The following is a 22,381-nucleotide window of genomic DNA, read 5'->3' on the forward strand; positions in this document are numbered from 1 at the left end:
TTGTGCTGTCCGGCAGTTTATTGAGTCGAATATATTATATTAATGCCTGTATTCTCTGCCTTGCTTGGATCAACAATCGCACAATCAAGTACACGTAGTACGACGAGCGAATCAAGCGAAAATAAAACGGTGCCTTTGATCTGCTTCAGACCCTTTAATAAAAATAAAAGTGAATGCATATTCATAAAAATAAACATGTTAGTGAGAAGTTTACGGAACATCTTCTAGGCGGATTTTTGGCGTTAAAATATTTTTAAAATCTCTATAGGTTGGTACAGAGGTGGTGTAAGGCGTGGGCGACGTGGCCGGCCGCCCATGGCTTCGCGACCAGCGGGCTTCGCGCCTATAGTGGTCAACGAAAAATAAAAAAGGTCGCCGGAATTAATCCATCATTAACTTTTTAGACCAAGGCTCTCCATTCCACTTTCCCCTCCAGCCTCCGACGACCTTGTTTCACCACTGTTTACATTTTATTGTGGCAGAGGGCCCCGAAAAATGTATTTTGCCCACATACAATTTTGGTCTTACGCCGCCAATGGGTTGGTACTTATCAATAGGAAAAGGCAACAATTAACCCTACTTTTTTCGTTTTGCTTGACAATTGATAATTTATGTTTTTTTTTTGGTACCTGACTATTGAGCAGCGTATCAATTAGCTATGACATACATATTATAATTATGTACCACAATTTAAAATCCAGTTGTTATACAATTCAACAACGAAGAATACATACAAATTATTTCTACCTAATAAGCATTACTTAAAGATACAATATCATATTCATGTAGGTGAAATAAACCAGGGCCTAATAAATCAGGGCCTGATCTAGCCATTTGCCGCCCTTTACGGAGACACCTCTCTAATAGATCACTAATTGTAAAGTAAACTTTAACTTTCGTTAATGGCGTTCTCTACAGGAAGAGGTTGGCGAAAAAGATAAAAACGAAGTATATTCTATAGCAATAAATATGATCATAGCTCTAGTAAGTTGAGGTATAACCTACAATTACAAGAAAGCTATATTTATTGTAATTTTAGACTTGTTTTAATTTCGCCGCCCAGAATGGGCATGATGACAGTATTAAAAAATCGAAGAATAAATGATTTACTTAAAAACAATATGTTGAAAGCATTCTCAAAAAAAAGCCCAGTTTAATAAAAACAGTTTAGTATAAAATAATGCAGTCGGCCATCTTGTCTTAAACGCTAATGACGTCATTTTTTTGGCATGTCACCGTATTGCTGAAATTTTCTATGGGATATTGAAGCGTGACGTCACTCGCGGACGCCATGACACTCGTGAGCGCTTTTGCGCTTAATTCAAAATTTGTTTTAAAAATGCTAATATTTCCGTTAATACTGAATTTATTGCCGAAATAATACGATTTTTGGAATCGGGAGACATGTACCTACATTATAAAAGGGGAGTTCAAAATTTGTCATCATGCCCATTTTTGTCGCTCTGGGCAATTAAGCGGCCTGCCACCTCCCTAGATAATAATAAATGCTGTGTTTACAATAATAAAGTAAATAAAAACATGACTCGAACCCTATGTTTTATTTATTGCGACGACTTATTAATATTCTCTTATTATAGGTACAGGGTGAATTTTTCAAACGGGCCTTCAGGGCCAAATCCCAAACTAAAAGGATTAGCGAAAAATGTTGAAAGGAGTCACGAGGTCAATTTTGATAAAAACTAAAACTGCATCATTACTTTTTTGAAATATATTTTTCCCTAGCCGGAAATCGAACGAGTTCATTTTGAAAAAAATATCATCCTCTATATTATGCCACTATCTGATAGTGTTGCTTATAAGGATCAATTTCTGGGAAGTAATGATAAATGGCAAACTAAAGGAAAGGCCTTAATTTTAAGAAAATACATATTTTTTCATATTCATTTGGCAGTCAAGTTCCCGTCATTCATTAATTTAAACATTTTGCGTATTAACATTTTTCGAAAGTCATTCGAAAGCGAATGTTTTGTTCTCCAATAATTTATACTTTTAGGTTTGACTTAGTTAAGGTTATTTTTAGGACCGTTATAATAGATTTTTTAACTTGCTGTCCGCGGAGTTTCGTTTAATACAAATATAAAGTTGACAATTTGTGACACTTCTTCGAGTGAAATCCGAGTGATTACTTAACAAAGAGATATAGAAAATCATATGTAACGTTGAAATGAAGTTGTAAATAATAAAAAATAAAAATGTATCTACTAATTATACAGTTATCTATTTTATTAAAAAAGAAATCCTAAATACGGGGACGGAGGGAAAAACGGGGGGAACTTAGTTGCCAACCTATTACTTTCTCATACTAAGCCGTATGTCATGGTCATAACATCGAAGAATTAGTTGATTAACAAACAAATTCTTCAATGATATGACTTATGTATAGTCCTACAGCATTATACAGAAGTCATGTTGTGTATATTCCTTAAGGATTAGTATGCCAATGTATGAATAAATATGTATTTTCTTCAAAATTTTCCTTTTCCTTTAATTTGTCACATAACATTATTTTCCAGAATTCGATCCTTATAAGCGACACTACACATTGCAATAATTTTGAGGGCTTTTTTTCAAAATGAACTCGTTCAATTCCCGGCTAAGGAAAAAGATTTTTTAAAAAACGAATGAAGAAGTTTTAGTTTTTATCAAAATCGGCCTCGTAACTCCTTTCAGCATTTTTCGCTAATCCTTGTAGTTTCGGATTTAGCCCTGAAGGCCTATTTGAAAAATTCATCCTGTATATAAAATATAAATTAAAAATAAGATACTCGTTTTTCATTAATGTTATATGGTTATAAGTCGCCTTACAAATATTGAATACATAAATTGTCGTGCGTGCCAAAAAGTATGAATCTAAATATCAATGTTTGAGACAAAAACTGAAAATAAGACATTGTATTTTTTTTATCATAAAAAATGATATTTGATGTCAAAATATTATTGCAAACATGGTAAATGAAAAAACTAAGAAAGTTTTTGGTTCTAGCGCCAAGAGATTTGGAAAAATTACTGTTCACCCCAGTTTAGATCCCAGCGGCTTATATACAGAAAGACCAGATGGATGTGACCCATGCCTTTACAGCCCTTTATCGATCAAAGAAATTTTTCAAGTGAACAAGAACAGAGCAAGCGACAAGGATCCTTGGAGATATAAAAGTGAATTGGAAGATTGGTCTAAAAATTTGGGATATCGAAATCAAAAAGTTCTGGACCGCAAGAGGTGGGACGATTCAGTATTAGGTCCCGCATGGCACGACATAAATATTGTACCCAAATACCCCGCAGTGTGTATGAATGTAGGTTTCGGAAGGACCCCTCGTCAAAAGCCCTCTAAAAACAGAATCCCCGGACCGGGTACTTATTACAAGGACAAAGGTTTTCAAGTCCCCGGTGTATCTCATTCCAGTAGACCAACATTCGAAAGAGAAGAGCCTTGTCGTTTTAAGGATGCTTCCCCGAAATGGTCACTCGCGCCCAATCGCTACAGAATTATTGATAAAAATAGCATTGAGAATAAATCTAAGAAAATAGTATCACTTAGAGGGCCGTATGATCTATTTACGGGGAAACGAGATGGGAGCACGATTAAAAATCATTTTAATGAGTCGCTTAGATGCGCTGCGGCTACATGGCCAATTGCACTGAAAGGTTGTTTAGAGACTTACAAGAAATCTCACTTTGGTGTAATGAATAAGACCAATCGAAAATTGCCGTATCGTGGTCGGAATGCTTTAGTAGATATATCTATGTGTTTTAAACGACCCGATGAACCTGGGCCGGCTCATTTAAATATCGATAAACCAAAGGTCTTTAAGAAAAACAAACATGGTTTCAATAGCTCATACGATAAGCCACCTGGATACAAACGTGTAATAGTATGGCCAGGGGTTGGGAGATACCGAAACGTGGAAGGTATCCAATGTGGAATCCCTGGCCACGGTCATCGCCACGTATTCCTAAGCAAACAAGGAAGAACTATCGGAGCTTTTTTGCCGCAACCAATGAACTCCTTCTAAATAATATGGTAAGAATCTACCTATAATTTATAATCTTCGATGCAACACGATTTCAGGACGTAGGTATTTACTTGTGTACTCGTCTTTAAATATTATTGTCGAAGTTGGGTTGTATAGTTTTAGTTATTTTTCCAATATGTACAACATATTTCAAATACATTGGGGTAGTTGGTAGGGTTGGTAGTTTGGGTATCGGACAGGTTTGCGTGTCAAATGCAAGATAACGAAAATCAACAGTACGCCACCGATCTTTTAAATTTATAGTGATTTCTAAAGTCAAACAAATGTAAGGTAGGAAATCAATACCAGCATCCAGTGTTTTCTTTATAGAAAATTAGGTTTCAAAAATATATATATTTAATTAAAGTAGGTATCAAAAGTATGGTACGTATTTGAATACCAAAATTATGTTCATTAGATCTTCGTCCATTATCACTCAAATTTTATTTCCGATCTATCTAATTTGTCAGAATATTTAATTTATTAAAAACAATTATATATTTTATATGATTACTTACATATGCATGTTGTAATTAGGCATATATTTCATTTCATTTTATTTTTTATGTACTCAAAAATACAACACCTTTTGTGTTAAAGAAATTTCTTCCAGCAGACCTGAGATTGGAGATTGATGATTCATGTAATATTTTTGCAGAGGAAAATAATAACCGGTTGCTTTCATTATTGTTCGCGTAATTGGAAAACTATAACAATGTCTGGTAGCCACATAATTATAAAAAAAAAAACTAAATATCCGATATAATTTATTACACGTGAATTTAATTTTGTAAATTTATTGTTTGACATTCATTGTCTAATGTCCATTTATTATACAAAGTAAAATTCTTTTATTTTTGTTTTAGGCCGAATTATCCCCAAATTATGTTTGCCGCAAATTATTCTGTTGGAATACAAATATCCTAACGCTAGTTATTGGTTTCAAAAATGTTTAAAAGCTAATCAGAATATCACAAAGATTATTGTAATATTAAACTTTACATTTGCTAACATGTTTTTATTTTATTTTCATCCTCATTAACCTTGGTTACGTAGTAACCACATCTCATCCTACAAACAACAGATAATTGTATTTGAGGTATGAAGTGAATTTACTGACAAATGTATTACGAAAAGTTACAAAATTCATGTCATTCGTCAATCCATGCTACCTATTACCATAGTAAAGAAAGAGTAGTAGCACAGCTTCATACAAATCGGCCTCCGCCGATTTGAATGTGTGTATAAGTAGCGGGCGCCGTGTAAGCACGCACATTCTGTTTTCTGAATTTAGCATTTCAGTTCACAGATATGTAATTGTTCTGATTATGGGTGTGTTTACTGTGTTGTAGGTAGGTATGTATTATAAAAATGTAGTTATATAATGTCTTACACGACAGTAAATTAAAATACTCGTCATACAAGGTGTTTAGATAGGTAGGTGTATTGCGATACTACTAAAATAATGCTTACTCAGTATTTGAAAAGAAGCTATCCTTAATTGTGAAGATATGTAAAGTGTGTAATGTAGTTGGTTTTAACACAGGTATTAATTTCATTACTTACTAGGTAATATTGGATTGAGTGATTGATTTTTAATATTTGATTTTCATTTTGCTTGCTTCCAATTTTAGTTCAGAAACTAGATACATATACTCATTACAAGAATTATGCCACAGATAGAAATTCACTTATGATACCACCCGATGATATTGTCGCCAACATTAAAATATAAAGAATAGAGTAGGTGTTTTATAAGGAATTTCAAAATGACCATATAAATATTAAAATCGGATCCATTTACGAAAACAAAATGAAAGTAGTTTGCAATGACTACCTATGCATCCCATAGATAAGTAAAGATACTTCGCCGCCTTGAAATTGAATGAAGCCACAAACGGCTTATTAGTAAGTTGGTTTTTTTGAATTCTTGACAAATAAAAACATTTTTAGAGAAAATTTACGAATTAATAACTAATACTGCGTAATTTACATAATAAATAAATAATTATTTCAAATATTTTAGGGACATTTTAGCACGGAGACGTGGCAAAACTTTTTTACGCAACTATTGCAATTCTCAAATATGGGTACATTTTCTTGTTAGGAGTGAGTAATCTTTACTAATCTATGATGCATCCCTAAAAGTTTTTTGGCGTAAATTGTATATAAGGAAGAGAATCTATTCTACTTTGACCGCGAACAATAAAGCGTTTCGCACTTTCAAGAATTGAATATTCTTTTTCTGTGCCCAATTTAAAATTATTCATATATGTCTTTTATATTTAAAACGTATTTTATTTACAACCCATTTATGAATTGGTGCAACATGTCATATTACGTTATTTAAAACCTAGTGCTGTCATAATACGCAAATATTATTTAACTAAAAATAAAAATGACAACCCTACGCATGACTGCAAAAGTAGCTAATTTTCTCGCCGAGCGGCCTTAGCTAACGTACTACTCTTTCTTTACTATGCTGTTACGTTCGGTTCACGCGGTATTTAGCAGCACGTTTTTATGCAGCGTAAATCTTATGGCATAAACGGTGACAGCATAGAGTATTATTATATACATGGTAAAGCGACAAAGCGCCCAAGATATGCAATTATTTGTTATGTAACTACCCTTTCAAAGCCCTAGGTGGCCTAGTAAGATTAAGTTTGTACAAAACTGTACGTAGTGCTGTTGTGTAGCAGGATAGCTGCAAGTCTGCAAAATTTTCATGCAAATTATTGGTAACCGACGATCTCCCAACCAGAGGCAGTGACGTTGACTTATGTGTGTTTTGTGTTAGAATCATTTTTTTCATTACTGTTTATTTTGTATTCCCTTACATCAACGCTAAGAGAACTTTGTGGAGCTAGGTTAGAAAATAACATTCAGTAATTGTAAATGTAATGTCCCGCTAATTAGCTTTAATTGGTATTATTTAAAGAGGTATTGTTGTTACCTACATCATAAACATATTGTAAAAAATAATCTTTATATCCTATAAAGTGTTATAACTTTAAAAAGAGTGCGTATTTACGCTTAAGTACTTACTTATCTTTATATATATATATTTCTTATGTGCGTGTGTATGTCACTGAACTCCTCCTGAACGACTGGACTGATTTTGATGAAATTTGTGTGTGTTCAAGGGGACTTGAGAATGGTTTACATTCAAAATTTAGTCCGTAGGAAAAGGTTTTTTTAATTAATTTTTAATTCGTAAGTAGTTGTTTTGGAATGTTTCACATTGGATTCGACAGACTTCGCTACTATCGCAGTTTCAAATATTCTGTCTATTTTTAAAACCCGTAAGTGATAAGGATTGTTCATCCTTACCATTTTTTTTTATTTATATGGCAACACAACGTTTGCCGGGTCAGCTATTATTTTATATACTTAGATAATAATATTTTATTTATTAGTTAGCCTTAATATAACAAACAGACATAAATAAAAAACAGAGATTTGTTTTAATGGTGGGTTTGATTGAGGAACAAATCTAAAGACGTTTAACGATAATTATTCCATTTAATTATCATGATTCTTATTAAATACCAAACACGGAAATATTCACTACATATTAGTTTTGCTCCCCAATCTTCCATTACTTCTTTATTGTAATGTTTCACTTACATTTAATTAAAATAATTTACATTTAATGACTATGTGTAGAACGCATTTAGATGACTATGTCAAGGTCTACAGTAGAAACTAGTTCAAAATAAAAATAACTTGTCAGTTCTAAATGCGTCTACACAACGCGGCAAACATGTTATAATTAACTATATACAAAACCAACAATTACTATTTAGAAGCTTTTAATGTTATATTATTAATATAAACTTATTACTACAAATTATAAATATAAAAATTAAAGTAGTATATTATAGTAATTAGATATATATTTTCTGCATATCAGTACCATGGACATTTTAGCCATTTTTAACAACAAAATATTTTACGAAATCTTAATCAAACTGTGATTTGCTTTGAATGGTATAATCTTAATGTTATGAAGGATGTTAATACAAATAAAGTTACTATTTTAATCGTGTATCGTCATTATCCTCCAAACGCTGTTGGAAGTAGTTTTAAATAATAAAACGCGTGAATTCTCTTCTGTTGCTATAGCTAAAGTTTAAACTAAGAGTGACAGCCAACACGACCCGGTCCTCTGGAATGTTGCATAGAACTTGGGGTCCAAGACTATTCTGAGACATATTCTAAAATAATCGTAAAAAAAAAGGTTACTACATGCCTTTGCCATGGATTTTTACAATGACATGTGAATATTACATCTGATTCTGGTAGTTGACTGATTTTACAAACTATTTTGTGTGGATTGCTTTATAATTTATGTACTTACAATATAATACATGTTTTTTTATATTATCATTCAATAGCGACATAAGCAAACTTAGTATATCTGAAAGTAAACTTGGTTATATCGCTATTAAGTATATCACTAAACACAAAGTTTTTGACCATGTAACTGGCCAAGAGAAACTTAATCCGTTAAAAGGTCTGTAATGATATAAACCATAACATAATTAACAACATATAACATCCTATTTGCAGCAACAGCGGGAGGTGATGACGAAAACTGGCTTTCTGACAAATTTACGAATAGTAGAACATAATTTTATAAACTTATCTAATATTTTATGACACAATATCTATTTATTTTTTATAAATGTGCTTATAATTAATCATAAACAAAATGTTTCGTTTTAATATTAAACCAACGTTTTGATTTGCACACACGCAAATTAGCAAATAGATATTCCGCCAGTAACGCAATAGAAAAACAAATTACATCATCCGATTTACATATGCATGCAAAATTTCAATCATCTACCGTCAAGGCGGTCAAATTCAACACGCAAGATACAGACGGACACTAAGACAGGTCAAAGTAAACAACAAGCTTGTACAGTCAACTCTAGAACTAGATGAATAGATAAAGATTTTAAAAATACATATACACCCAAGCTTTCATAAATACCTGAACGCACCTAGAATCATAATTAGATGAATATCATAAAGCGTCAAAAGTAGATTAACACCGATATGTGGAAAAATAGCTAACGTCAAATAATATGATTTATCATTGTTCAGCTACTTTTGACATTGTAGTCATAGATTAGTAAAGACTAAAGATACTTCGCCGCCTTGAAATTGAATGAAGCCACAAACGGCTTATTTTAGTAAGTTCTGCTTTTGAATTATTGACAAATAAAAACATTTTTAGAGAGAATTTACGAGTAAATAACTGCGTAATTTACGTAATAAATAAATAATTATTTCAAATATTTTAGGGACATTTTAGCACGGAGACGTGGCAAAACTTTTTTGCGCAATTATTTCAATTCTCAAAACTAGGTACATTTTCTTGTTAGGAGTGAGTAATCTTTACTAATCTATGATTGTAGTGTTCATCAACTTAAACATTATGACGTTCATCTAATTATGGCGCTACTTAAGTTCAGTTACTTATGAACGCTTAAGTGTATACGTATTTTTGAACCCTTAATATGGTCTACTTTTGGAGTTGACTGTACATATTATAATGAAATGTTAAGAACACATAATTCGTATCAAATTTGATAATCATTTTCAATATAATCATATTGTTTATAACAGAATACATAAAGATACTTCTAACGAAATCGTACGTTCATTTTAAGAATTTACATTTTAAGGATAAAATTTTACTAGGATATTACGAAAAATTCCCAATACATAGGCTTCCTCATGATCATTCAGCGTTAAAGCAATATAAACAACCGATAAAATGTAATACGCAAATAATTTAAAACAACCGGTAAAAGTTAGAAAACTCATTGTTCACAATAGGTTGACAAACAGTTACGCTATAGAACTTGCGATAATTTTGTATAACTATTTTCTGTACGAGAATATAGTGAGTTCTACAAATTACTATTCTCAGTACTACGTGCTTATGCTCGGGTGTACCGTGTGTGCATTTCGGAAAGCGTGAATTATAAATTTTGTTCCTAGAGAACTTGGCCTGATTTTAGATCTCAGTACTTCAAAAGTCTGAGATTTCATTAGGAAAATGGTACTTATTGTAAAGTGTTTGTGGTGAGATTAGATATTGCAGAATTTTTATTAAACTACTCCAATTCCTATTGAAATGTGGTTTTTAAACGTTTGCACACAGGATAAGAGTATAGAATACAATATACACTTAATTTTCTCGAAAAAAGAAAAAAATCGCTACAAGTGAAGAAATAAATAGTGAGTTTAAGATGTCGTTTAAAGTAATGTGCCTATCAAAATCTTGCCTCAGTGACTATTCAGTACTCATAACCTAAACTTTGTTATTGGTTTATATCTGTATTATAACACTGTGTGACTTTTTTATACATATATTAAGACAGCTCATATTTTAGGTACAGTCAAATAAAAAAACTGCCTAGGTCGAAATATCAACTTTTCTACTAACATTTTTACATTCAATCTTTTAAAATAATAATGCAAAAACACAACCGCCTTGAAATTATTGGCGGATCTTCCGAGTTGAGGTCATATTTCTATTAAGTGTATAAGACCCCTTTCTCAGTGGGACGCCATGGTCCAACAACGGCTTGCGTGATGGCACCGTTGCCATCACTGTAAACACGAAAGTTAATGAGTAAGGTAAGTAAGGTAAGTACCTCACTCCCACAGATGCAAACCGATAAGCATTTTTGAAGCTCGCCGAGTTTGAACTAATATTACTTGTGTTACAAATGTGATTTGAAGAAAAATAATTTAATTGACAATTTAGATATAACGCCTATATATACAAAATAAATAGTTTTTATTTCGTTTTATTTAATTTACTTTATAAGGTTTTTTGTTAATACCTATGATACATTTATACATTTTATTTCACTTTGGACTTTTTTGAAATTCCTTTGGTACTCCTAGTGAAACAGATAATTAACGATCCTCGTTATGAGATCATTGACAACAGACAGAAACATTTTTTTATTAAACCTGTAATTTTGGTAGTTTCGTAGTCTATTTCTTATCCTGTATTACTGAACGGGTCAGAATATTAAACGTATAAGAATTATGCCATTTTGGTAACGATTAAATAATTCAAAACTTTCAAAACTATTCATGTTATAATGTGTGTCACACAGTGTAATAAACTTGCAAAGATATATATTTTGCAGCAATATAATTAAGTATTATACTAATTCCTTAAATTCCTTAGTCGGATGTATTATTTATCTTTGTATAGTTTATGTAAAATGCGTATAACTTATAATTAACCTAGAGTATAATGTAACCATACCAAGTGCACGATTGAGGTGTTCAGGAAATTACATTTTGACATACATCATATCATTATAGCTATATTATTTAATTGAACTATAATTAGAAATATTTTATTTTTAACCTGCTTCCATTATCATGCAATTTCATTGTTGGGATAAATTATATCAGAATTTCAGATGTTTATTTAAATATTTATAAAGGACAGTTTTATTTGAATTTCCAGGGTCAAATGGAGGATGGTTGAAATTTATACCTCTAGAGGACACAGAGCCGGATTTGCAACGAAAGTGTGGAGACCCCTAATTCCAATAATCCAAGTCATTCAAAAATTTACTGCCAACGAATAAAATTATTGCAACAAAAATTTACTAAAAAATAAATAATACCCCTCTAACTCTAGATTTTTTTCTCTTTTTGAGCCCTGGGGCAGTAGCCCCACTTATCCTTCCTAACTCTGGCCTTGAGGAGGAGTCTCCGCTGTAATGTCATATGATAGTAGATGTAAAGTACTATAGTTCTATACTGGCAACTTAGATTCGTTGTATAGTTTTATAACCTTTTAAACAATATAATACCGAAAACATGGTAAAGTTTTTTGTGGTTCGACCTCGACTCAAAGCACCAACTTACAGACTTAGTTTCATATCAGAAGAGTTGTTGTAAACTTTAAATTATTACACCCGGTCTATGTGGACGATACGGCAATGACCATTTAAGATAATTCTTATTTAATACTTCTATTTAGAAAAAATGATTTATAAAATGCCAAGTATACAATAATACACTAAAGGATGCAACCAAACGCCAGTCTCGATTTCAAATATAAATCTTGTAAAATATAAAATAATAAACATGATTAGGACTATCATGCACATGTTCTCTATAATGTTCTAAAATGACATAAATACTTGTGTCCTGTCTTAAAAATCACTTGCCCTGGCAATATGCTAAATATATTCGATAAATTGGCTATTACAATATGCGCAAAAAATACCACATCCAATCAAGTAAATTATTTATTATAAGTAGTAATTTAATACAGATGAACCTGTTATTATTTAATTTTTACAAAAAATCCAATTATGTTCCAATTTGGCAAACTGTTTAAATTTTAAATCTTTTTAGTGAAATGCAGTATCGCTTTGAACGTAATAAAATTATTTTCCATATATAAAACATGGAAAAATTTCCTGCCTTTTGTTTTACATTCGACAATTTGTTTGTACAATTTAAATTGCTATATAATATTTTTTATTAAAGTGCTAGCGCCAGCGCATACTAGTTTTGCAGGATACCTCCGAAGTCGAACCACAATGTTCCCACAGCTAAACAAGATTACTTTAACGTTGTTATTTGTCTAGAAATATCAATTCGAACATTTTGATATATAACGTTAAATTAAAACCAAGAAGGTCACACAGTGTAACATCAATATGACGAAATGTAATTTTTTATCGGTTAATTTGTCTTTTACGAGCAAACATTAAAACATTTACATTGTCAATTTTTTCTACATGCTTTAATATCTATTAAATACAATATGACAATTACAATAAACAGCTATAACATCATGAATGTACATTTTTATTTTCTAAAGTTAAATATTGATAATCTAAAGGCAATCGATAAGTCTATATGTATCACCGTAATGATCCATAATGTCATCATTTCGAAACCATTAGGCATATCTGTTTTCGTTAGGCATAAAATTTAACAGCACTTTTTTCGTACGAGGCGTACAAACATAGCCAATATTATGAAACAGATATGAATTTCGCTACATCTCAAATAATCAAAGTTCTGTACGATTCGTCCTAAAATACTTATTCTCTAAATAATTATTAATATCATCATAGTCTCGAAATACTTCGAAGTGTTTTTGCAATTAATTTGTTACTTTAAACATTAACTGGGATTACATAATTAATTGTATCAAATTAATAATATACTGAAGCCCCTCTCTTTTCGGTCCTATTCATAAATTTAATCATTAACAATACTCAATAGGCTTATAATACGCTTCATATTACACATTTACCGTTATGATGTGATTATGCATAACAATACATTATTACAAGACATTAAAGCCTGTAAATTAAAGGCAGATTTTTTTATGAATACGACCGTAATTATTTCATAAATTCAGCCAAATTCACTCCTAAAAATAATCTTTAACGATTTCGAAACTTTGATAACTATATTTATCACTAAATAATATTTACGCACTAAACTTATAACGGATAGTTTTGACCTTAAAAGATGATATAGTCAACAAAATACATCCTTACAGGTTCACATTATAAAATCAGTAAAAACGGCACTTACATTCTATGCATGGGTCAATCTCGCTCTTAGCCCGTTATTCGGTGATTACCTAGCAGGAATGAGGTATCGTTTATCGTTGTGTCCTTCGCATGGCCTTCCTAAATACGCGGCGACCAACGTTATTGGGGGCACTGCCCATGTTAAACTGCAGCTGGGGTGCACCGGCGGGGGCGCCGAAGTTGTACATGCCCGGTTGCTGCACTTGTGCTTGCTGCCCGTCGGGCTGAGCTTGATTCTGCTGCGGTTGCTGCAATTGTATAATAAAAATAACTTAATCGAGTTTATTTATTACAAAGCTATTGTAGCGGATGTGACGGTACATTTTTATGAGAGGAATCCAAAATAATGTCCAACAATTATCGGAAAAAAACACTGGATGTCGACAAGTTCCACATACCATAATATAAGGTAAGAGACATCCAGGTGAGTACAGAAAAAAACTTCGTCAAAGTAAAGTACTTTAGAAGTGGATGAATTTATATGAAAATATTATTGCCAATATAAATACTACAAAAATGAGAGGTGATACTAAAAGAAATCGAAAGAAATCATATGCTTCCAAAACTTTATAAGAATATATTAAAAAACACTTTTTTTAGATTTCAAGGTACTAAGTTGTCAAAGTTGCTCCAGCATTCAACAAAAACTTAGTTTAGACTTTACTAGACTTAGACTACCCATATTTTACATCGAAATAATAACTAATACTTGCTATCTAGTTGCTACTCGTTGCTAGAATAAGCCGAATTGCGCGATAATAAATTGTACAGAATTTGATCTTTATAAGCAACACTATCAAATAGTAGAATAATATAGAGGGTGTATTTTTATTCAAAATGAACTCATTCGATTCCCGGCTAGGCAAAAAGATATTTTAAAAAACGAATGATGCAATTTTAGTATTTATCAAAATCGGCCTCGTAACTCCTTTCAGCATTTTTCGCTAATCATTATGGTTTCGGATATGGCCCTGAAGGCCTATTTGAAAAATTCATATACAGTATAGGATATACATTACCTGTCCAAATCCAAATATTCCAGTTGGTTGTGGACTACCGAAATTAAAAGCTGGTGCCGGCGCAGGTGTCATTACTGGTGTCTCGAACGATGGAGTTGGGTTCTGTACTCCAAATGCCGGAGCTACATTCGCATTAGGCGCGCCAAACATTGCCATCGGCATAGGATTGGCATTTTGCGGCGATCCAAAAATGTTTGTTGTTGTTTGATTCTGCAACTGATTTCCAAACAAGGGCTGGCTCGTAGTAGCTTGATTTGCAATACCAAAGACATTCTGTGTCGGTTGTGTGGTATTCCCAAAAGTATTATTCGTATTAAAGCCAGTAGCACTACCAAATGTAAAAGCTGGTGGCTTTTGTGCAGCGATAGGGGTAGTATTTGACGTAAACATATTGTTACTTTGAGACCACATGTTTTCCTTTTGGACTGCTGCACCAAATATATTCGGTGTTGAAGATGTTGGGTCAGAATTTCCTGTGGTTAGAGGATTTGTCACATTTATTTGGGCAGTATTGTTCAGGGGATTTCCAGGTACCCCATTCCCAGTAGTAATAGAATTGGTAAGATTGAAGTTGTTTGTAGTATCATTTGAAACTCCAAAGGTAGGCTTGAAAAGCGCTGGTGGTTCCGTCGTGTTAGTTCCAAAATTAAAATTAAATTTGGGTTTTTCGGGTTGTACCAATGTAGCCCCTTGACTTCCGAAACTAAATATCGGCTGTGTAATACCCTGTGTAACTGCTGTTGTTGCAGTTTCCGTTTTAGGAAATAAGGAAACACTAGTTGGCGCAGAATCACTCTTTTGGAAAAATGAGCCAGTACTAGTAGTAATTGCATTTGTTTGAAACAGAGATGCAGTTGTGGTTGCTGGAGTACTTAGTGACAGAGTTGGTACATTTGTTGTCGTCGTCGAAGTCGTAGCAAACAAGTTGGTTGTCGGCTTGATAGCCGAAAAAGTAAAAGTATTTTGTAGCGGCTTTGCTTCTGAATTTGCGGTGGATAAAATGGAAGCACTAGAAAGCGCTGTTTCTGCTTTGGTGACAGAAATTTGATTTGTCTGTTGTAACGGTACTAAGGCTGGCATTTCAGTAGAAGTATTTGACGTTACAAGTGTACTGAATATATTTTGCGTCGTTCTCTCTTTATCTTCTGTAATTGGCGAGTTAAACACTTGTGGAACCTCTTGTGGCTTTTCTTTACCTTGACTGCTGTTAGTAATTTCTGGAGTTTTGGCTGGAACACCGAAAATAGAATTTCGTACAGGTATCACAGAGTCTTGTTTTACAATACCAAATGTAAAGTTTATTTTCGGAGCTTCTGCACATTTTTCAACAGATGGCTCAGGTTGATCGCCAACTTTCTTTGCTGGTATTCCAAAATTGAATGTAGATGTTTTAGGCAATAAATTATTATTGGTTTCAGATTCTTGGCCCATATTAGATTCAGTGTTGATCTTATCCTGCTCCTTGGTCTCCTCCACTTTAGGTTGGATACCAAACTTAAAGGTAATTTCTGAAGGTTGATGAAAGTTAAATAACTTTTTATGACATTCTTTAATAGTTCCTGGTTTATCAGCTTCGCAGCAGCAACACATGCTCCTATCACTATCATTTCTTACCAAGCAAATAGGACATTCCCATTTTTCATTCTGAGCTTCCAGAACTCTTTTAAGTGTACTATCTGAAGATTCTTTCAGTTTTGCAAACCCATGACTGCTTTTCGGCGATTCGGATATGCTTGAAGTAGAGTTGCTAGGCTTACTACCGGGTTTTAGTCCACCGCATGCAGCACATTTATCCAATGTGCTCTTATTTTTGATCCAACAATCATTACATTTCCATTCGTTTTCAACACTCTTTTCAGTGATGCTTATTACTGTAGCAGGTGGAGATTTCTTAGATTTTTTCCCGCCACAACAAACACATTTATCCACACTTTCTTCATTATCGACCCAACAGTCATTACATTTCCATTTGGAAGTACTTTTCCCTTTAGCCACAAATATTTTATCGACATTGTTAGTCTTATTTTCACATTCAACACACTTATCGGACTCAGGACGGTTGTGAGACAGTTTACATACAGAACATGTCTTAGATTTATCAGCAACTTCGTTGGGTTTTTTTCCACCACAACATACACAGTTATTGACATCTGACTTATTCAGCACCCAGCAATCTAAGCATTTCCAGTCAGAAGATTGAAGCACTGATAATTTATTCTCCACAATGACTTGGTTACTGTAATTGGAATTCAACTGATCATCTTTCTTTTTTACTTCATGCACATTATCTATGTTCCTTTCAGGACTTCCAAAATTAAATTTGGAAATGGTTGTGGATGTATTTGTTGTTTCATTTGACACCCTGACAGGACTGGAGAATTTGTAGAGGTCGTTATTATTGTCCCCTTGCACAGATTTCATGTTTTCTACATCATTTGGTTTATTTGTAGTTGATTTGTTTGTTTCGATGGTACGCTTTAGAGAATCAAGTGCAGTTATCACAGGTGTTTTTATTGAGGAACTCTGTGACCCTTGCGATGTTGCAGAGGATCCAAATGTGAATCTAGGTAAGTTGTCTTTATCAATTTGTAAGACAGCAGTGGGTAAGTTCACAGTATCTGCAACATTATATTCCATGTCTGCATTTCTGTCACGATTTGTCCTTGTTAATCTTGATTTAATCTTTGTTGTTAGAATATCACCTGATTCTTCATTTTGTGATTGCCTGTAATATAATATTAGAATTAATTTATACAAATTAATAAATATCTTGAAAGGTATTTTTATTTAATTAAATTGTACATACCCTTCAGTCGTCCCCGGATATGGTATGAATTCTGATGTGCTGCTGTGGGATGCTATAATTTGACGTGCAGCATTAGTTGTGTCCATTAGCCGAGACCTTCGTTTAATAGTTAAAATACTGGCAACAGTTGGCACATAAAGTTCCTGGGTTTTATAAGCTGTAACAATTCCCAACGATAATTAATCTACATACATACTATAATTAACAATAAAATTATTAATACTTTGATCTCAATACTACTTACAATAAACTTTTGGTCCATAAGGATTAACAGATTGCTGTGAAGTGTTCATTGAATTATTTTTCTTATAGTTTCTTGCAACTGGTGGAATTCTCTTAGCGTCTACTAATGGTGAGGAATAATGCTCCAAGAGATCCATTACACGTCTTGCAGAATGACTTATAGTTACACTGTCATTGTCACTAGTCTCATTAATTAAACTCGTTTTTCTCTGTCTTATATTTGGCTCAGACATGTAGGACGATGCAGCACCACCGTACATTGTTCTTCCGACATAGAATGGAGAGCTCAATAGACTTCGTTTAAAATATGGATCCCTTATGTCGTTGCCATATGGTGCTAAAAGCAATGAAAATCAAATTTTAAGTCAATAAAATAATACTTAAATAATAATAAAAAGAAATGTACATATCATATACAAAATATATACTCACGACTGCGCTTCTTGGAGGTTTCAACAATGGGGTTGTCAAATAGAGATTTCCTTTTCTTAGCAACAGGATGCCCTATAACCGACAATGAATGCTGTGATTTAAAAAAGGAGTTTTCTTGGATAACTCCTTCACTGGCTTCCTCTTTAGCTGGATTGATAGGAGTTGACATTAAATTTGTTTCTCTTCTATAATTGCTTCTTCCTATTGGTGAAGGAATTGTATGATATTCATCTTCTATTGCTTCAGTATTAGTACTTGTGCATCTTGTCTGTAAAATATATATTTGCCATAATTAAAAATTAACTCTCTACAATCCTACAATTTTTAACGAGTTTTTGACAATGATAAAAATAAAAAACCATAAGTACTTAAATAGTGTATTGTAATTTTTTACAATGTCTTGGGGACAATTCCTTTATATTCTTTATGTCCCATTGGATATTTAAATTTAATGTTCATTATCATATATTTCTAGATTAATTTAAACTAAGGGATGATTGTAAACTAACCTCCACTGGAACATATTGATTGTAATTCCCTGGTGAAGCGTAACGCATCCGTTTCGCTGGTGGTTGTACTGTGACCGGGCTCTCTGGTGCTTCATCTTCTGTTGAGGAGTCTGTGGCTTCAACACCTTGTGCTGAGCCATTCGTGTTTGAGGAACTAGGGCTGCTGAACCATTTAGTAATTGTAGCGGGCAGTAAGCCCGACACTCTTGATGTCACATTCTTGACGAAGGACTGAAAAAATAACAAATGTTAAGAGAAAATTACTAACATATTTAATGAATTAAACAAGGGATGCTAACCAGAGTACCAAGCTAACAATTATAAAATTTACTAAATTTTGTCTTCTTGGAATGGTTGGAAGGTAGATCCAAATCTGAATAGATCCAGAAAGTTGATCCAAACATATCACAGTATAGTGCGCATAAAACTGCTAGTCCGCTCTGAATATAGGAATGAATCGCGTCAATATAGCAAAATGTATGACTACACCTGCTGGCAACAACTTCAGACTGGACTACTAAACAATTGTAGTAGACAAAAAACTTATCTTTAGACAAATCAAATGGCAAATTATAATAAAAAATTATAAAGTTAGATCTTAAAACTTTAAGTAATAATAAAACAAGATGAAAAAGGCAATGACAAAACATTTCTCAGCCCTTTCCTCGAATAACAGATAATCATTGGTATTAAGAATAACAAAGCAAATGCAGGAATCTTTTAAGGATGTAGTATGTGAAGTGGTCTCATTTCAGCCATATGTCAACAGACTATAGTTGCCGGATGCACAATGACCGCTAACAAATGCATGCAATGCATTATTATTGTGAACAACATCAGACCAAATATGATTGACGTCAAAATTAGAGTAAGTACAGATGCTTTGTTACAGTATTCATTATTCACTACCACTACCACACTACAGTAACTACATTACATTACAGTAACAGGTAGTCTATTGAGCTGATATGTCTCATGTAAGTATAATATAAAATATAAGGATAATTATGGCCTATAGCATATATGTGGAATTTGTTCATGTTACATATTATGTTTAATATTTTATGCAATTTAATTTGGTTATTGTTTCTATGTTCAACTTTTGGGCAGCGTTACCTAGTTTGGTAATACCTAGAAGATAAATACCTAAGGCTATAGACAGGATATTGTCAAGATGTTTACACAAATACTTTCATCCCGTCTCACACTAACACCATCTCAGATTGATTGACATTTGATATATATTTTAGAACAAATTATTTTCAATTTATAAATAATATGTTGTGGATGACAATTGTCCTCCACATATCTAGCTTATTAGTACTATTTGGATGTCTATGTGCCTGTAGCATGCTCCACCACACAGCTACAGTTTGTATTGATAGATGTTTTGCAATGAAATTCAAATTCTTAAAAGACTTTGTGTCGCTGTGAAACATGCATTTGAAATTTGGCCGTTCATGGACTGTAATAACAAATTGACTTTCAAATACATGTACCTATTTTTTAGACGAATTACGATTTTATTTTATAAACATAAGGGAAGCAACAAATATATCCTGCATGTAATTGATCAAAAATAAATTGCTGGATATGTTAAAATAACTCATCCCTTTGCCTTACCACACTAAAAGGTGTTGTAAGATGTACATAATATGTATTATATGAATGTATGATTCAACATTCTCAATTTCATTGTAATCTTTTTTGATGTTATATTAAGTCATAGTCAAACAAACACAGTTCATTATTTAGACAGACATTCCCTCTACACCATTATACAATTTTTAAACAATTTTGTATATATCTTTGAGCTTCTATATTAAAACATTATACTGATGATGTCTCATAAACACGGTCTCGTTAAACTGATGATCACTCACAGACTAATATTGTCCAATTTGAATTTGAAAGGTAATCCTCACTAAGGTATGTTAGGTAAAGTTCACAGGAGAGTGATTCAAAGTTCAAATATAGTAATTTATTTGGGATCAATCCCAAAGCATATTATGACGAGATCTTGTTCGAGATTGACGGGATTGTGGAGGAACAAGGGGGAGATATTTGCAGTTTGTATATAATTGCTTAATCACGCTGTTGCCAACAAGTGTTGAGTCGGAGAGGGCCTTCTCAGTAGCTGGCTATATTGCAAGGGATATTAGATGCCGGTTGGCAGATCGTACACTTTGTTTTTTAAGTTATTTTCAAAATCACCCATAACTACTTTTTAATCTTTAACTATTCTATGCCTTGTTTTGAGCAGTGATAGCCTAGTGGTTAAGAAAATCGGCCTCTCGATCGAGAGGTCCGAGGTTAAAATCTCAGGCACCTCTGAATTTTCTAAGTTATGTGCGTATTAGAAATTAATTGTCACTTGCTTAAACGGTGAATGAAAACATCGTGAGGAAACCTGCATACCTGAGATTTAAAAAAATCTGAAATGTATGTAAGTCTACCAATACGCATTTGGCCAGCGCGGTGGGCTATGGCCTAATCCTTCTCATTCAGAGAGGAGACCCGTCCCCAGCAGTGGGACAGTAATGGGTTATTGATGATGATGATGATGAGATCTTGTCTTGATTATTTTAGTAAAACTGTTAATTATTTCGTTACTTTAGTTAAACTAAAGGATGAAGGCTTTTGTTTCCAATAATATTTTGTTTTATTTAACTTCACTATAACCAACAAGCAGTTTTCATCGTTTACAGTGATGTGATTTTTTTAACTAGACGAGATCCCGAAAATCTCGAGATCGACTTTACGATCTCGAGTCGGGATTGCATTCACTACTCCCAAGTCATACTTATGTGAACCACACACACAGATATACATAGGTTAACATACATAAATATTTATTACGCATTTACGAATTCTGTCTCAATGTGGATATTATACAGCCACCATCAATTTACAAAGTGTTTTGGAATTCGTTAAGGTGACATATAACACGGTCTACGAATACAAAAAAGGGACGAGGAGTAAACCAAGCATGTATGATATAGACGCAACGATTCTTACTAAATTACAAATTATATCATATTATTAAGATGTTAAGGTATAAATAAAAATATAATTGATTTTTCCTAGAATAACAAAGACAGCTCATAGACCGATTCATAGCAATTCATATGCAAGCACAATATCTAAGCGTGAGACCCCAAGAGAGAGAAATGGTATCGCGGTGAGCGCGAATTAACTGACAACTTACTTTGTTAGGTTCACTGGATGAACGAGGCCGCTTCTCCTTGTTTTTTGAGAACGCTGTACTCATATTTGCTTGGTAAATTTCACACTAGACAATATATGCAACCGATGACGCTATTGAAAATTGAATTTTCGGTTGTTATATATTCACAACTGGCAAAAACGTGACAAACATGGCGTCCAGTTCAGAATGTGTCAGAAAACAGGATTACGGAAACTATTTTTTGAAATTGCTCTGATAACACTACCGAAAACTTTAAAATGAAAAGCAAACGAATTTTAATGCATTTACTACATTTAATTTAAGTCTAAATGACAAACTCGATAGGTACCTAAATAATAAACGATAAATTTCACGTTACCGCAAGCAGAGGCGGTGTTGCCACAGAATCAGATATAGATTATAAAAGACTATAGATAGCATAGATATTATTATTTATTCTACATAGACTATAAATAACACGCTACGAAACCACAGTAAAGTAAAAACTACGCGGGAGCCCACCGATAACTACTTCGA

At 33.0% G+C, this 22,381-nt stretch overlaps 2 protein-coding genes across 4 annotated transcripts; one reads left to right on the plus strand and one right to left on the minus strand.

The window, feature by feature from the left end:
- The first annotated feature begins 2,865 nt into the window (after positions 1-2,865).
- On the plus strand, positions 2,866-5,047 carry LOC140743109 (ciliary microtubule-associated protein 2-like). 2 transcript variants are annotated; one of them, XR_012102380.1, is made up of 3 exons: positions 2,866-4,042; positions 4,693-4,810; positions 4,901-5,047. XR_012102380.1 is itself a non-coding variant. In XM_073074168.1 (2 exons), the coding sequence occupies exon 1, from the start codon at positions 2,967-2,969 to the stop codon at positions 4,032-4,034; it is 1,068 nt and encodes a 355-aa protein (XP_072930269.1). In that variant the 5' UTR covers positions 2,866-2,966; the 3' UTR covers positions 4,035-4,042; positions 4,901-5,047. The 2 variants fall into 2 exon arrangements, 1 of the variants encoding a protein (XP_072930269.1); XM_073074168.1 differs by lacking the exon at positions 4,693-4,810.
- Positions 5,048-7,495: 2,448 nt separating this feature from the next.
- Positions 7,496-22,249, minus strand: LOC140743426 (uncharacterized). 2 transcript variants are annotated; one of them, XM_073074677.1, is made up of 7 exons: positions 21,866-22,249; positions 18,658-18,888; positions 18,149-18,416; positions 17,718-18,053; positions 17,474-17,630; positions 14,668-17,392; positions 7,496-13,896 (listed from the first exon to the last, which is right to left on the minus strand). In XM_073074677.1, the coding sequence occupies exons 1-7, from the start codon at positions 21,926-21,928 to the stop codon at positions 13,720-13,722; spliced, it is 3,957 nt and encodes a 1,318-aa protein (XP_072930778.1). In that variant the 5' UTR covers positions 21,929-22,249; the 3' UTR covers positions 7,496-13,719. The 2 variants fall into 2 exon arrangements, with proteins under 2 accessions (XP_072930778.1, XP_072930779.1); XM_073074678.1 differs by having other exon boundaries at positions 22,194-22,228.
- Between the last annotated feature and the right edge of the window lie 132 nt (positions 22,250-22,381).

The sequence above is a fragment of the Epargyreus clarus genome, unplaced genomic scaffold, assembly GCF_041222505.1.
Source record: "Epargyreus clarus isolate Ecla_fem2 unplaced genomic scaffold, WU_Ecla_fem_2.2 ptg000007l, whole genome shotgun sequence".
NCBI lineage: Eukaryota > Metazoa > Arthropoda > Insecta > Lepidoptera > Hesperiidae > Epargyreus > Epargyreus clarus.

Coding starts and splice junctions, on each gene's coding strand:
- LOC140743109 (XM_073074168.1), top strand. CDS start 2,967: ATGGTAAATGAAAAAACTAAGAAAGTTTTTGGTTCTAGCGCCAAGAGA.
- LOC140743426 (XM_073074677.1), bottom strand. CDS start 21,928: ATGAGTACAGCGTTCTCAAAAAACAAGGAGAAGCGGCCTCGTTCATCC. Junction 18,889..21,865: donor CATCCAGTGAACCTAACAAA/GTAAGTTGTCAG, acceptor TTATTTTTTCAG/TCCTTCGTCAAGAATGTGAC. Junction 18,417..18,657: donor ATCAATATGTTCCAGTGGAG/GTTAGTTTACAA, acceptor TATATTTTACAG/ACAAGATGCACAAGTACTAA.